Raw genomic sequence first — 16,752 nt, 5'->3', positions numbered from 1 at the left:
TTTCCAGAATTTTTAAGAAAGGAAAAAATGGTCTTCTTAACAAGTGAAATTAAATCCAAATTGTAAAAAAAAAAAGTCACTTAATTGAAATATTTAAAGCAACAAGTGTACAACTCTCAGTACAGTAGAAATATCTTTTAACAATGCAGATTTGTCAGGAATTATCATATTCTTTTTCCAACAAATACTTAAATGCTATATGCAGAATTTTAATTTATGTCAAACAAGATTACTGTCAGTATGCATAAGAAAATTGCATATATTATAAATTGGAATGACTGGTGCCCCTCTCTCCTTCACTGGAGTCATGTGAGTATGAACTGTGTTGTAACTATGGTACAATCTCTTTCTTCCTCTCTTCGTGCTGTACCTCCTGTCAGAACATCATGCCCATCTCAGCAGCAATGTTCCACAGCGAGCGCAGGAACCCAGTCCCGCAGTGCCCTCCTCGCCTGGATGTCCAGATACTAACTCCGGTGATCTGGAGCCGAATGCCCAACCACTTTCTGGCACCGAATACAACCAGAGTGAGCGAACGGCATGGCTGGGTGGTGGAGTGCAGTGAGCCTCTCACCATGATGGCGCTCCACATCCCAGAGGAGAACAGGTCAGGAAAAGGTGGAACTTACTGCAGGGATGTGACTAGTCACTCCTGAACTTTGGCTCTTCAAGGGTACGGCCTCTCTTGGGCCATACCATAATGTCCATGTATTTAAGCAGCACTGTTCTTCTCAGTAAGTGCATGAAGTAGTGAGAATGTAGCATTTGTCTCACCTCTTATGACATACCTAACATGTCATCAGTGATGTAACCTGGGGTCACTGGCAGTTTCAGGTTTTGGAACATCAAGCACAATGTACCCTTTTCTCCAGCATCTGGGGGAAGCTATTTATGTAGCTTTTTATTGAAAAGAGTGTTATTTTTCAGAAGGATCATTATAATGAGTGCCTGGTCTCTCTCTCTCCAGGTGTATTGATATTCTGGAGCTGTCTGAGCGCCTGGACATGCTGAAGTTTCACTACCACACACTCAAGCTGTACTGTGCGGTGTGTGCCCTTGGGAACAATCGGGTGGCACATGCACTCTGCAGCTACGTGGACGAATCGCAGCTCTTCTACGCCATAGAGAATACCTACCTGCCCGGGCCCATGCGGAGCGGCTACTATGACCTCCTTATCAGCATGCACCTGGAGTCTGCAAAGCGCGCCCGCCTCATGACCAACAAAGAGTTCATCGTGCCCATGACGGATGAGACGCGCACCATCACCCTCTACTCAGATGCTGAGAAGGCTCACGCTCTGCCAGGTGTGGGTCTTACCACATGTCTGCGTCCCAAGCTACACTTCTCCCCAACGGGCTTTGTGGGCACTAACTTGGACCTCTACACCCTCAGCCCCATTATTCCCCTAGAGGTAAGGGCCACAGTGCAATACGTGGGATATGTAATTTCTTGATTTCCTGTGTGAACAACTGGCCTTCACACGTCTCCCTCTTTGCAGATCTTGAAGACTAAGGCACTCAACATGTTGACGGAAGCTGTTCAGGACGGAGGCCAAGCCATGCGTGATCCTGTAGGTGGCAGTGTCGAGTTCCACTTTGTACCCATCCTCAAGCTCATCAGTACACTGCTGATCATGGGCGTCTTCGATGACGAAGATGTCAAACACATCCTCAAGATGATCGAACCAAATGTCTTCTCTGGAGAGGCACAAACACCCGTGGAGGAGGAAGGTGGAGGCAAGGGTGAAGAGGAGCTCAAGCCTGTCGTTAAGAAAGGAAGCAATGAAGCAAAGGAGGAAGAGGAGGACCTGGAGGAAGGGGAAGATGAAGGATTGGAGGAGGGAGAGGAGCAGCTGGACTTAGCAGGCGACTCAGAGGAGGAACATGTGGAATTTGAGGACGAGGATCTGGGTGAAAAAGTGGATGGAGAAAAAGGAGCTGATGAGACTGAAAAGGCGGAGCAGGGCAATGAGATGGGGGCAGAGTTCAAGGAAGAGGGGAGAGGCCTGGAAGAAGGATTACTCCAGATGAAGCTTCCTGAGTCTGTTAAACTGCAGGTAAACTGCAGTGTCTTGCAGATGCAGACTCATTCACGTGTGCAGCCGTGTTTCTCTTTTTGGTCCCCGGCAAAGCGCTCCTTCTCTGTCTTAGCACTCTGTTCTTCCTGTGCTGGTGTATTCCACTGTGTTGTTCCCTTACACTGTGCTTTGTCTTACACTGCACTGAAAGACCACTTGGTGACCCGTTAACTCCCTCCACCAGATGTGTAACCTCCTGCAGTATTTCTGCGACTGCGAGCTGCGCCACAGGGTCGAGGCCATCATCGCCTTTTCTGACAAGTTTGTGAACCAGGTGCAGGACAACCAGCGGCTGCGCTACAATGAGCTCATGCAGGCATTCACCATGTCAGCCGCCGAGACGGCCCGCAAGACCCGTGAGTTCCGCTCTCCCCCACAGGAGCAGGTACGCCCATGTGTAACGCATTTTGTAGAGCCCAGCTGGCACTGATCTATACCCACATTCATGACAATCATGACTTTTAAATTAAAAAAAAAGACATTTTTTGGTGTCCTGTTGAATAAAACCGACTTTATTTTTGTTGTCTTTAATCATGGATAATTCCCAGATTCTTATGTACGCCCCCTTATAACATGACATCCATGTCAAATTGAGAGCGAAACATGACCTAAGTACATTTACATTACATGTACGTGTATTCATTTGGCAGACGCTTTTCTTCAAAGTTTTTCTTCTGCAATAGAAACAATATAAAAAGTGCATCACATCAACAGAAGGACAGATCTGAATGCAGACACATGACACGTGATTCTAGAGTGCAGTGAAGTCCACTGAGCCCTCATATAACAGTGTCCCATACAACAAAAAACTACTACAGTGGCTTGTGAAAATATATACCTTTTTTAAAAGACTTATTGTTCAGTACAACAGTATTTTTCTCCTTTTATGTGGTTTTGTATTATTTACCATTATGCTCCAAGATATTTTGTGTAAGTAATTTCAAAAGATTTGTTATGTGAAAATGATATTCTTTAGGGAGACGCTTGAGGTGCTTTTTTGCTACTCGCTTTCGGAAACTATTATATGTATTATTAATTCCAAACTATGTATAAGGGTTTTTGTGCAACTGGGCATAAATGTCTTAATTAGTGGTTGAAATCATTGAAGGCTTTGTGTAAAGGTTGGAAGATTTAGTTCAGTTTAAACAATAAAATGTGAAACTTACCTTACAATAACACAACAATACAATAGCGATAATAAGGTAAAAATATGTATGACTGTGTGTGTCTCCAATGCTGTGCAGATTAATATGCTCCTGAACTTCAAGAATTTTTCAGAAGAGGAAGAGAGTCCTGTCCCTGAGGAAGTCCGGGAATCCCTGCAGATGTTTCATAATGACCTTCTGGCTCACTGTGGTCAGTCTTATCTAAATGATATTATCGATTATAATTTATTATACATTTCATACATTATGCATAATCATTTATTGTAAGCATATTTTTCACTGGTATGGATAAAGCCCTCTTCCAAACAAAAAACAGACAAATCTGTGACCTTGCTGAGATGTACTGTTTTTTTTTTTTTTAGCTATTAGTTATATGAAATTATTGTTATCTACGTTCTTCCTTTTTTCTTTTCTGTGTTTCCCTTCCTTTCTCAGGTGTCCACATTGAGGAGGAGGAGGAAGAGGAGGAGGTAGACACATCTCTTCGAGGACGACTCCTCAGCTTGGTGGAGAAGATCAAGAAATTTCGTGGCAAGAAGAAGGAAGAAGAACCAGAACCTGAAGAAGAAAGCAAACCCAGTGAGACACGTCTTTGTTTTTCTCTTTTTTGTCTGTCATTTTTTGAAATGGCAACACTTGCAGCATTTTATTGGAATGACCCGTGTTAATGTCTTAATGTGCAGTGGGTATAGAAAGTACAGACTGGACTTATACCACAAGTATTTGTTACACCTTATAGCACATCACTATAGTTTTTATACAATGAACATTTTGATTAATGAAGAGTCATTAATGTAAACCTGAAAGGTCTAGTTTTCACACCACTGAGTCTTCATGGATTTTACATGAAGTGTAAAATGTTATGTAACACAGTCACATTTTCAGATTTTAACTTGATAAAATGAGGCGAATGCACAAGACAAGTCATTACTTTGTGCACTTGCTGCTATTGCCATACATAATATGAAGTTATTATGAGTTAATATTTCTCAGGAAAGGCATTTAAGCAGGGTGGTGTAGAGTGTTTTTTTTTTTTTTTATTTTTTTTTATTATAATAGCAATGTTTTTTTTTTTTCCTCTTTTTGCTACCAACCACTCCCTTTTCCAAGGCACTCTGCAAGAGCTCATCTCCCACACCATGATTCACTGGGCCCAGGAGTCATTCATCCAGAATCCGGAACTGGTGCGGCTCATGTTCAGCCTGCTGCACCGACAGTACGACGCCTTGGGGGAGCTCATCCGCGCTCTGCCCAAGGCCTACACCATCAATGCCGTGTCCGTGCAGGACACCATGGAACTGCTCGAGTGTTTAGGCCAGATCCGCTCACTGCTTATTGTCCAGATGGGGCCTGAGGAAGAGAGGCTCATGATTCAGAGCATCGGGTTAGTTCACAGTCTCTACACTGCTGTGGAAGACCATGTGGAAACAGAGAATCAATGACAAAAGCTCTAGGTGGATAAAGGGCTTGGAAGAGAAAGCTCAGGGGACAGTGATGGACGAGGGTCGTAATTAAGTGCAGTCTGATCCCGGATAATGGAATAATTTTAAATTTACATTTATTCATTTAGCAGATGCTTTTGTCCAAAGTGACGTACATCTCGGCAAAAGTACAATTTATGCATTACATTAAGAGAAGGAGACATAGCTGCGGACATGAAAGTCTCAAGCAAACCTAGTTTCTTCCCTACCACTTGCTGCACCGAGGTTCATCGTTTGAGTAGGTTTTATAATTTTATCTCACATTTGCTTCTGTGGAAAGCGTGTGTGAGAAAGAGGATTAACATTTCAAGTCCAAGGTTCATATCTTAATGAGATGCTTTGATCCTTTCTCAGAAACATCATGAGCAACAAGGTCTTCTACCAGCATCCCAACCTAATGCGTGCTCTGGGAATGCATGAGACTGTCATGGAGGTCATGGTGAATGTGCTGGGGGGTGGAGATTCCAAGGTACTCCCTGTCATTCATTTTGAATGTCATGTGCTCATCACTGGAAATTGCAGTTAGTGTCACACTTGCTCCTCAACTTAGACACAATTGGAACCGAAAGTCCATTCATAACAACATATGTTCATAAATACAAACTCATTTTCATCCCTAAGTGGCAATAAAAGAAAGCTTAATAACTTACACCTGTTGATTTACCAAAAAACTTGGAAAAATACATCGTTTTTAACTTCAGACAAGATTGAAAAACACCATTTCCACAACCACCTAGTCAGTCCCGATGCTTGTTCTTCATTTCGTAAACATGTCCAGTGTTTGCCCGCTTCTGCTCACCTTTTGAGTGTTTTACTGCCAGCTAACAGCTGCTTTCAGAAATGCAGCTCACTGAAGTAAATATCGTAAATAATAAATAATGTGTAAATAGTTTGTATCTTTGGTAAAGATGTAATTTCTGTGCCTGTAGTGTGAGGAGCCAGTATAATTAAATAGGCCTCATTAAAATATTCCCCAGTTTTGCAGCTGATTGATTATAGCTGTGCTGAATTATGTAAAATAAAACCCATTAAAACTGTGACAAAATAGGAATGTAATCCTTTAAAACCTCTGATGTAAAGGCTGCTTTATTATTCACTATCTTGTTCTCCTCCCATATCCCATCTCTTCCTCATGCAGGAAATTAGATTTCCACGGGTGGTGACCAATTGCTGCCGTTTCCTCTGCTATTTTTGCCGAATCAGTAGGCAGAACCAGCGGTCCATGTTTGACCATCTTTCCTACCTGCTTCAGAACAGTGGCATTGGTCTCGGTGAGGGATGTTCACATGTATTATTCAATATTTCTGCCAATTAACCATACATATCGCAATATTGTACTAGAAGTGCTGTTCACTGAGTGATTTGGAAGTTCTGCATATACTTTTCAGGAATGAGAGGGTCGACTCCTCTTGATGTAGCTGCAGCTTCTTGCATTGACAATAATGAACTTGCCCTGGCTCTGCAGGAACAGGACCTGGAGAAGGTGAGAGACTCCATATTTTAGCACAGGCATTTTGACTGTTTTGACTGTGCAACCACTAACCACAACACATTATGAGCTCTTTGTTTTTCCATTTCTTTCTCTTCTAGGTGGTGAAGTACCTTGCAGGTTGTGGGCTGCAAAGCTGCCCCATGCTCCTTTCTAAAGGCTACCCTGATATTGGCTGGAACCCCTGTGGTGGCGAGAGATACCTTGACTTCCTCCGGTTTGCTGTCTTTGTCAATGGTTTGTGTTTGTCTACATATTTGCACCTTCTTACATTCTTTCGGTATTTTTGCATCCAGTTTAATCATGTGAAGAGAATGTTTAATCCCCAGAAAGACTGTTTCACTCCCCCTCCTCTGGCCACTTTCTGGTCCCACGCGCAAGACATCTTAAGTCAAGTCTGTAGGATCTCAGTTTTGGTCCCAGTGTGGTGGAATTACCTCCTCCTGTTCCTCAGAGCTGCTTAATCCCTTTCGACATTCAGATAAAGTCTTCAAGTACATCTCTTTCAGACCCACTTTTCTCCCGATCCTCAAACTGCTCTGCAAAAGACACCTTTGATTTCATATCAATTCTATAGACAGCTACTTGTGCAAAAAAACTGTCGTAACAGGTAAACTAACTGCTTCAACAATCACGTGTCTATCTAAAGCTCTTCAGGTGTTGTTGATGCACTTTTATTTGCACTGTTTTGTACATCACGTTGTAGAAAAGCATCTGCTAAATGAATAAGTGTAAATGTAAGTGTTACTGTTCTTCACCCTCTAGGGGAAAGCGTGGAGGAAAATGCCAATGTGGTTGTACGTCTCCTGATTCGGAGGCCTGAATGCTTTGGCCCAGCCTTGAGAGGGGAAGGTGGTAATGGCTTGCTGGCTGCCATTGAGGAGGCCATTAAAATCTCAGAAGATCCAGCTAGGGATGGACCTACTGTTAAGAAAGATAGACGCTTCCCCATGTAAGAGCAAGTATGAGCAGAGAAAAGAGGGCTTCTTCGCTTGCTGTGATTTATAGAATATAAAAAGTGATATATGTATGGAGAATATTGTGGAGACATACATGATATGTCTCATCTAATCTTTTATGAATGTTTTATTTGTTTCACTGTGATTGGTAGGTTTGCTGGTGAGGAACAACAAGAGGAGAACAGGGTGCATCTTGGGAATGCCATCATGTCTTTCTACGCTGCCCTCATCGATCTGTTGGGTCGTTGTGCTCCGGAGATGCACGTGAGTACATGTTTGTAACTTTCCACATCTCTCTCATCATCAGTGACATAAAGTCAAGCCAAATATGTAATGATGTCTATCATTATGAGTTCAAAAGTAGACCGTAATCCCAGGATGGCAGTAATCTCACTCTTGTGTCTTTTAACACATTCAACAGCTAATCCAGGCTGGCAAGGGTGAGGCTTTGCGAATCAGGGCCATCCTGAGGTCACTGGTGCCTATAGAAGACCTGGTGGGCGTTATTAGTTTGCCTGTCCAAATTCCCACATTTGGGAAAGGTGAGAAGACGGAGACAGAAAAAGTGACAAAGAATTTTGGGCACAGTCAGGAATGTGTTTATGTTAGCATGGTACAATTGTTAACTTGCGTTTATAAATATCCAGAAATTAAATCAATATGAGGTGCACCGAGTCAATGTTTGCAAACAATCAAAAAGAATATTTTTGAGGATATAAATATTTTTGTTTGTATTTTCTCCATTTGTCTCTTTTCAAAACTATGTTGTGTAGCAAACTCAGCCTGCACATCTGCATCTAACCATTAGTTTGCAAAGGGCACCCAAATAGTGTAGGAAAATGTAAAAAGTGTTTTCAGCTTACAGTGTCTGTGGTCAATAACAACATGATGAACGTTGCAAATGTTTGTGGCATGAGCTGGCATTAAATAGTAGTATATGGAAATATTTATTTTCAGTAGTTGTAAATAAGTTTAAATTTCACTGTAGTTTGAAGTTAATAAGAAATGTAAAACGCCTTACAGTATGTTTTTAATTTATCATAACTATAACTGAGAACGTTACAGAATCTACCCAGTGAACAAATTGGTGAAATCTGAAATTGGTCAGATGCTGATGTATGTTGCACATGCTGATTCAACTTTAAAAATGATGGACTGGTGTCCCATGCACAGTGTTGGCTACCTTTATCCTTGTGTTTCCAGGATAGACTCTGCAACACAGCAACGCTGAATTACAAACAGACTTTTGGTCCGAACTGTGTTCAGAAGTTGAGGACCCAGTGTGTTAAACTTCTGCTTATAGCTTGGTGAAAAAATCCGTCATCAGTTTCACCGTTACGGCTGTCCTTTTTCTGTCTTTTATTTCTCTCTTCTTTTTTGTTTTCAGATGGCAGCGTCATTGAGCCGAAGATGTCAGCCAGTTTTGTTCCTGATCACAAGGCTCCCATGGTGCTCTTCCTGGACAGAGTGTATGGCATTGACAACCAGGACTTCCTGCTGCATGTGTTGGAAGTGGGCTTCCTGCCAGACATGAGAGCAGCTGCCTCTCTCGACACGGTGAGTGCTGGTGATGCCTCCTGGACTGCCTTGCCTCCGGGTGTTTTTGCTGCTTAGATTTTATGTTGTGCTGCTCAGTATGCATCAGTAGGCTGCCGATGATGATTACATTACTCTCAATGGCAGCGTGTGTGTGTGTATGTATATATTCAGATTCAAGAGTTTGTCATGTGTACAGTAAACAGTTTGTTGCACCGTACAATGAAATTCTTACTCTGTGAATTACTATTAGTGCAAGGTCACAAATTACTAAAATTACTATTAGTGCAAAAATCCAAGAAATGAGGTTATATATGTATATAAAGTGTGCAGTGCGCAATGTAAACATGGAAATCGTACATGTGCAAAGTCCCGCAGAGGTAGATTGGGTCTATACACAGTTGGGGGGGGGGGGGGGTGTATTTGCGTATGCAAGGTATGGGGAGGTAGTCTGTGGTCTCTGATGATATTGGTGTTGTGGATGTGTATGTGTGTGTAGCAGGGATGGGGGGTAGCTGACACCTCTCAGGCTTAGAGGGTGAACTGTGTCTGCTGTGATGGGTGGAGAGGCAGTGGATGGGTGTTGTTCACAAGCCTGATGATCTGTGGGTAAAAACTTTTTCAACCTTGAGGTTCTGGCTCTAACACTCCTGTAGCGTCTGCCTGATGGTAAGGGTGTGAAAAGGCTGTGCTGGGGATGACTATTGTCCTTGATGATATTAGTGGCTCTCCTAATGGTTCTGGCCTGGTATAGGCTTTCCAGTGATGGTTCGAGCAGCTCTCACCACTCGCTGTAGCGCTTTACGATCCTGTACTGTGCAGCTTCCAAACCACACTGTGATAGAGCTGGTGAGGATGCTCTCAATTGCACACCTATAGAAGATTCTGAGGATTTGGCTTGGCATGCCAAATTTCCTCAGCCTTCTCAAGAAATGCAGACACTGACACACACACACATATATATATAATATATACACACACACAGATATATGTGTGTGTGTGTGTGTGTGTGTGTGTGTGTGTGTGTGTGTGTATATATAAAAATATTCCCCTATTCTAGGCGGCGTTTAGCACCACAGAGATGGCCCTGGCCCTAAATCGCTACTTGTGTTTGGCCGTGTTGCCCCTGATCACCAAATGCGCCCCACTTTTTGCGGGCACTGACCACCGTGCAATCATGATCGACTCCATGCTGCACACCATCTACCGGCTGTCACGTGGTCGTTCCCTCACCAAAGCCCAAAGAGATGTCATTGAAGAGTGCCTCATGTCCCTTTGCAAGTAAGTACTTGTGACTGTGGCCTGAATTAAGGTGCTTCACCTTCCTTTTGCCCCTCTTTCTCTGAAAAGCTGCTCTTATGTTGACACATTGATTGACCCTCCTCCTTTCTCTCTCTTCATCCTGCTTGCTATGTCCCCATTTCTCTCATGATGTATATTACATTTATTAATTTACCTGATGCTTTTCTCAAAAGCCACTTGCAATGTTAAGCTACTGAAAATTATTTATCTAATTATATAGCTGGGTATTTTTTACTGGAGCTCTTCAGTACAGCGAGAAGAGGGATTTGAACCCAGGTCCTTTGCTGTGTTTGGTCTTGTTGAATCATTTAAGTTCTGCTGTCCTTTAGGTACCTGCGACCTTCCATGCTGCAGCACTTGCTGAGGAGACTGGTGTTCGATGTGCCCATCCTTAATGAGTATGCAAAGATGCCACTTAAGGTACAACCCACCTTGATCTTGCAATTTCCATCAGGATGAATTAAGGTTCTATATATATATATATATATATATATATATATATATATATATATATATATATATATATATATATATATATATATATATATATATATATATATATAGGGGGGTGCGGTGGCGCAGTGGGTTGGACCACAGTCCTACTCTCCGGTGGGTCTGGGGTTCGAGTCCCGCCTGGGGTGCCTTGCGACGGACTGGCGTCCCGTCCTGGGTTTGTCCCCTCCCCCTCCGGCCTTCCGCCCTGTGTTACCGGGTAGGCTCCGGTTCCCCGTGACCCCATATGGGACAAGCGGTTCTGAAAATGTGTGTGTGTGTGTGTATATATATATATGTGTGTGTGTATGTATGTATACACACACACATAGTGGAAAAGTACTTCCAAGTATGCATTTATCAGTTCATACGTGCCCATATTTTTCTAAAGCCTGACTTTTTCATGGTCTAGGAGCTGTACAGAATTTATACCTGAAATCCACACGCTCACTAACTGTAGTTAACTGCTTGATACTGAAGATAATTTAAATATTTTTTCTTACTTTTGCCTTATGTCGTATTGCAAAGCCCAGATAGAATACTAATATCCCTCAACATGGATATTTTGATTGCAGCTGTTAACCAATCACTATGAACGCTGCTGGAAGTACTACTGCTTGCCCAACGGTTGGGCCAACTTTGGCGTCTCATCTGAGGAGGAGCTTCATCTCACCCGGAAACTGTTCTGGGGCATTTTTGAGTCCCTGGCCCACAAGGTTTGTGTTTGTGTCTGGCTCTGTGATCTTTAATGAAGCACTACATAGTCCTACAGTCACCCGGGCTCCTCCGCGAGTCAGGACATGTGACTGAATGAAGCTGAAGGCCACTTGTTCCATTTGTTTTCTTTTGGTAGAAGTTTGACCCAGAGCTGTTTAAGATAGCGATGCCCTGTATCTGTGCCATTGCGGGGGCCATTCCCCCAGACTATGTGGATGCCAGCTATTCCTCCAAGACAGAGAAGAAGGCTTCTGTGGATGCTGAGGGCAACTTTGACCCAAAGCCTGTGGAAACAACAAAGTGAGTTTGTGTACTGAGACTGGGCTCAAGGAGAATTTAACTTTGATGCACTGAGAACAGTTGGACATATGAAAGGCAAGGAGGTTGAGAACACAAAGGAAAAAGTGTGAGAAAAACAGACAGAGAGGAGTCTGAGCACTGAGGAAGAACAGAAACAAAAATGTCAGATTTTTGCATTACTCGTTTTTCTTTCATTGTAGCACCATCATCCCTGAGAAACTGGACGGCTTCATCAACAAGTATGCGGAATATACTCATGACAAGTGGGCTTTTGAAAAGGTCGGTCTTAACACAGCGACGTAAACTCTGGATAAATGTCACTCACTCATGGAGTGCAGAACATGGCTAGATGTGGTATATCGCCGGCTCTCTTATAACATGCTCAGTCATTTGGGACCAAATGATATTTAAATTATAGGGTGTCTACAGTGAATTTTAAAATCACTCCTTTGAATGAATGTTTTGAGTCCCTGCTTGTCTGTATTTAACTTGATGTGTACAGTGAAGGCAGTGTGAAGAAGTGTACAGTGAGGCTCATCAGTGTTTCCTGCTGTCTCTCAGATTCAGAATAACTGGACATATGGAGAGATACTGGATGACACTGCAAAGACTCACCCCATGCTCAGACCATACAAGACATTCTCTGAGAAGGTCAGTGACACAATCTACAGTCCGTTTCTAGAAAACACCCTGTAGCATATGATTTACTATGAGTTACTTAATCAGCGGGGACATGGTGGCGCAGCGGGTTTGACAGGGTCCTGCTCTTCAGTGGGTCTGGGGTTTGAGTCCCGCTTGGGGTGCTTTGCGACAGACTGGTGTCCCGTCCTGGGTGTGTCCCCTTCCAGCCTTACGCCCTGTGTGTTGCCGGGTTAGGCTCCGGCTCGCCGCAACACTGCTTGGGACAAGCAGTTTCAGACAGTGTGTGTGTGTGTGTGTGTGTGTGTGTGTGTGTGTGTGTGTGTGTGTGTGTGTGTGTGTATACTTAGCAACATTCACACAGAAATGTTTTCAGGTCACTCTATTTCCTCAGTGCTCCAGTACTACAACTCAACTGATCCTCAGTTACTGTATCATCATCATCTTTTTCTTACTTATTATGCAACAAATATAGTCCTTGTCTGTGGCTTATTGTCAAAACAGTAGACATCTACACTAAAATTGGTATGAATGAATGAAGACTTTATTAATTTCAAAGGGAAACTAACTAACTAAACTAAACTATGGCAACAGCAGCATACAAAATACGACATACAACACATAAATCACAGATAGAAGAAGGAAGGAAGAAAACAACCAAATAAGCAAGTTTAAATAGTAGGAAAAAATAAAAAGATTTATGTTCCAAATGATCGATATCCTCTGTGTAACCTTCAGGACAAAGAGATCTACCGCTGGCCCATAAAGGAGTCCATCAAGGCCATGCTAGCATGGGAGTGGACCTTGGACAAAGCCAGAGATGGGGACGAAGACAAGACCGAGAAGAAGAAGACCCGCAAGATATCGCAGACAGCACAGGTAGAGAGGCAGCAGTTAATGCAGGAACTGAGGGATTCCTAAAAAGCTTTTTATGAACGTGCTTATGAAATGGTTCTCTGTCACAGGCGACCTATGACCCCAGCCATGGCTATAACCCCCAACCCATTGACATCTCTGGAATGGCTCTGTCCAGGGAATTACAGGTACAGAAGGTGTCACAGTGAACTACTTGAACACTGTTTGGCCGTAATTGGATTCGCCAACAAGTCTTTCTGGTGTCTAATAGCACCTGGGCTGTGCATTTTATTGCGGGTTCGATCCCCACTTAGTCTGTGTGGAGTTTGTAAGTTCCCCTTATGTTCACATGGGTTTCCTCCGGGTTTCCCTTGACAGTCCAAAAACAAGTTTCAGATGGAATGGTGACTCTGAGTTGCGCATAGTGTGTGTGTTTGTGTGTTACCTTTCTCTTGTGTATAAATGTCTGAGTAATTGTAGCGTTTACTGTAGTGTATCTGACTCCAGTTAATCTGTTAATAATCAGTGTGCATTGCTTTGGAGAAAAATGTCAGTGAAATGAATGGAAAAATGTAGACTTGTGGAAGTTATTAGTACGACTCCTGCAGTGTGGGCGAGCATCCATGTGTCATTCCTTGTATATGGACACCATTAAAGTTGTTACCTTAACTTATTTGTTTCTCACATGGTTTCTGTAGGCCATGGCAGAGCAGCTGGCTGAGAATTACCACAATACTTGGGGCAGAAAGAAGAAGATGGAGCTGCAGGCTAAAGGTGAAGGGGCTGCTGTTGGACTAATGTGGACCATGTGTCATTGTGCTGGATGGATCTGTAGACACTGAACCAGTTCACACGCCATTTATGCTTGTCTGTGTGTTGCACAGGGGGTGGGACCCATCCTTTGCTGGTTCCCTATGACACCCTAACTGCGAAAGAGAAGGCCCGGGACCGAGAGAAGGCCCACGAGCTGCTCAAGTTCCTGCAGCTCAATGGATATGCTGTCACCAGGTACGAGCATTAGTTTGATCAACTTTCACATGTGGCACTTATCATATTTGTGAAAAGGGCAGTGCCTTTAGTGTCAGAACCTCTCTTCCAGGGGGCTGAAGGACATGGAGCTGGATTCTTCCTCTATTGAGAAACGCTTTGCCTATGGCTTCCTCCAGAAGCTTCTCAAGTGGATGGACATTGCTCAGGAATTCATTGCCCATTTAGGTAATTTGAGCACAGTGGCTTCATGAGGAGGGGAAAGCTGGGCAGGCTTAGGAAAAGATGTTCAAGAAAGATGACATAAGAGCACATCTTGTCCTTCTTGTGTCAAATCTTTCAATTTTAAACATTAAGTCAGCCAAAAGATATATAAATATATTTTTTTCCATTTACCATAAAGGGACAAAGTGACTTCTCAAAATTCATTTTACGTAACAGTTTCTGATATAGGAAACCTCTGAGGGGGGAGAAAAGCACATGCATATGATTGCTATCCTATACTCTCAAATGAATGCAAGTGTTGGCATTGCAGATATCAGCTTAAAAATGAGTACAATACAGAGCAGAACAGAATGAGTAGAATAAATAATGATGATAATTTTATTAACTGAGCAGTGCATTTGGATAACAGAGAAGCCATGAAGTGGCATTATAGTGGCTCAAGTGTACTCTGAATATGGTTTAAAGAAGTGTCTGACATCAGGGATGAAAGGTAAAATTTTTGTGCTTTGCTTCAAGTTACCTCTCTGAAGGTTTCTGGAAATAAATAATGTGTATATAAAAGTACCTTATGAATTTAAACGTATTCTGTATAAAGTTCTGTAAATGTTGATATGCATTACAGCTGTGTTCAGTATTTTTCAAATTTAATTTAAATGTATGAATGACTAATTTTTCCTTTGTAGAACTTTTTATGGTTGTACAACACAGATTTACATGGGTATTTTATAATCAAAACAAAAATATAACAAAAATGATTAATTACGAGAGAGAGCTCTAAATGATAATGATGTCAGTAAGGCCATACGTGAAAGGTAGTATGACCACATTAGAACAATGAATAAATAAATCAGGTTATAACCTTGGTGATAATGCAGGTAAATCTGATCAGTGATCTCTTTTGTTGTTAAGATAAAGTGGGTTCCTGGCATTTCCAGGGGATTGTATGAGTAAAGTTGATGAGTAACACAATGACTAATCACTCAACATTTTCTGTGTCTGTGCAGAGGCTGTGGTGAGCAGTGGAAGAGTAGAGAAGTCACCGCATGAACAAGAGATAAAATTCTTTGCCAAGGTGGTGTATTTATCATCAGACCATTTCAATGCTTTTTAAAATGTTGACTTGGTATTAGATTTTTATTAAGAATATTTCAGTAGGCCAATGAAAAAGCAGGAATTTGGTCATTCAGGGAATTCAGTTTTTACTCCGGTTTCAGAATTATTAGAAATGTTTTAAAATGACCTAAAAATTGTTATATAATTTTTTTTTTTTTTTATTTCTGAACCTTGAGACCTGTTTCCATTTTCACATTGAGAACTTAATGGTAATTACATATTATCATTTAAAAAATGAAGTGCTTTATATTTACTGTGTTTATTAAGAAAAACTATTTAAAAGTAAACTACACGGACAATACGTTGCATTGCTAACTGCGATAATACCTTCTCGTTCTGCCTCAGATCCTATTGCCACTGATAAACCAGTACTTTAAGAATCACTGCCTGTATTTCCTCTCCACTCCTGCCAAAGTGCTGGGCAGCGGGGGTGTCTCATCCAATAAAGAGAAGGAAATGATTGCCAGGTAACGTTCACGAAGCTGTACTGTAGAGTATTACCACACAAATAACATTTTGCATTCTATAACCTGGCTGCAGTATATTTGTTCGCTATTTCAGATTCTCAGTTGTGTTCGTTTTTATTTGTTATCCATGACTGTCCAGATAGTTACAGAAACCCTTGATAAGAGCCTATTTTTGACATATCAGCCAGTTTCTATTATGAACATGTAACCACAGGGCACAATTTGTTCTCGTTCAACAGTTCCTGGTAAAAGGGAAGTTACAAGACAGGAAATGTGTCACTAACTCCTATGGCTTAAACCTAAGTGACATGCCAGTTTCAGAATTGTGGATATTCAAGATCTACCTGATGATTCATGATTTTGGTTTTTGCTTGAATTTCAGGTTTTTGGGGATTTTTGCTTGAATGCACATTTAGTGCCAAATAAAATTACAAGTGTTTTATAAAATGCAATACTTACAAATATAAGAAGTGATAAAGCATTTTGGTCTACTACACACACACACACACACACACACACACACACACACACACACACACACACACAGAGTCTGAAACAGCTTGTCCCAAGTGGGGTCACGGCAAGCTGGAGCCTTACACAGCAACACAGGGCGCAAGGCCAAGGGGGGAGGGGACACACCCAGGATGGGACGTCAGTCCACCCCAAGGCACCCCAAGCAGGACTCAAACTCCAGACCCGCCAGAGAGCAGGCACAGGCCAAACCTGCTGCCCCCCTCCGTCTACTATACGGTTTTTATAAAATATGAGGTGCAGCAGCTCTTCACTGATTCTTCATGTTATGAATGTTTGAGTTAAAAATTTTTGAAAACACACACACACACACACACACACACACACACATTTTCAGAACCGCTTGTCCCTTACGGGGTCACGGGGAACCGGAGCCTACCCGGCAACACAGGGCGTAAGGCCAGAGGGGGAAGGG

General features: G+C 42.3%; 1 protein-coding gene across 1 annotated transcript in view; it reads left to right on the top strand.

Moving 5' to 3' along the window:
- Window positions 1-16,752, top strand: part of LOC108924840 (ryanodine receptor 1-like) — a 74,565-nt gene that overhangs the window by 20,901 nt on the left and 36,912 nt on the right. The window contains exons 34-62 of the mRNA XM_018736447.2: window positions 381-607; window positions 968-1,412; window positions 1,500-1,706; window positions 1,794-2,057; window positions 2,263-2,463; window positions 3,323-3,434; window positions 3,680-3,823; window positions 4,355-4,628; window positions 5,080-5,194; window positions 5,864-5,996; window positions 6,114-6,208; window positions 6,316-6,451; window positions 6,980-7,166; window positions 7,326-7,437; window positions 7,595-7,715; window positions 8,561-8,730; window positions 9,770-9,990; window positions 10,341-10,431; window positions 11,079-11,219; window positions 11,357-11,520; window positions 11,721-11,799; window positions 12,082-12,171; window positions 12,898-13,038; window positions 13,125-13,202; window positions 13,713-13,788; window positions 13,899-14,022; window positions 14,114-14,229; window positions 15,231-15,298; window positions 15,685-15,806. Coding sequence (XP_018591963.1) covers window positions 381-607; window positions 968-1,412; window positions 1,500-1,706; window positions 1,794-2,057; window positions 2,263-2,463; window positions 3,323-3,434; window positions 3,680-3,823; window positions 4,355-4,628; window positions 5,080-5,194; window positions 5,864-5,996; window positions 6,114-6,208; window positions 6,316-6,451; window positions 6,980-7,166; window positions 7,326-7,437; window positions 7,595-7,715; window positions 8,561-8,730; window positions 9,770-9,990; window positions 10,341-10,431; window positions 11,079-11,219; window positions 11,357-11,520; window positions 11,721-11,799; window positions 12,082-12,171; window positions 12,898-13,038; window positions 13,125-13,202; window positions 13,713-13,788; window positions 13,899-14,022; window positions 14,114-14,229; window positions 15,231-15,298; window positions 15,685-15,806 — 4,454 coding nt within the window. The remainder of the gene's footprint in view (window positions 1-380; window positions 608-967; window positions 1,413-1,499; window positions 1,707-1,793; window positions 2,058-2,262; window positions 2,464-3,322; window positions 3,435-3,679; window positions 3,824-4,354; window positions 4,629-5,079; window positions 5,195-5,863; window positions 5,997-6,113; window positions 6,209-6,315; window positions 6,452-6,979; window positions 7,167-7,325; window positions 7,438-7,594; window positions 7,716-8,560; window positions 8,731-9,769; window positions 9,991-10,340; window positions 10,432-11,078; window positions 11,220-11,356; window positions 11,521-11,720; window positions 11,800-12,081; window positions 12,172-12,897; window positions 13,039-13,124; window positions 13,203-13,712; window positions 13,789-13,898; window positions 14,023-14,113; window positions 14,230-15,230; window positions 15,299-15,684; window positions 15,807-16,752) is intronic.

The sequence above is a fragment of the Scleropages formosus genome, chromosome 3, assembly GCF_900964775.1.
Source record: "Scleropages formosus chromosome 3, fSclFor1.1, whole genome shotgun sequence".
NCBI lineage: Eukaryota > Metazoa > Chordata > Actinopteri > Osteoglossiformes > Osteoglossidae > Scleropages > Scleropages formosus.
The sequence above is the reverse complement of the archived record's forward strand: the minus strand, read 5'-3'. Positions and strand labels throughout refer to the sequence as shown.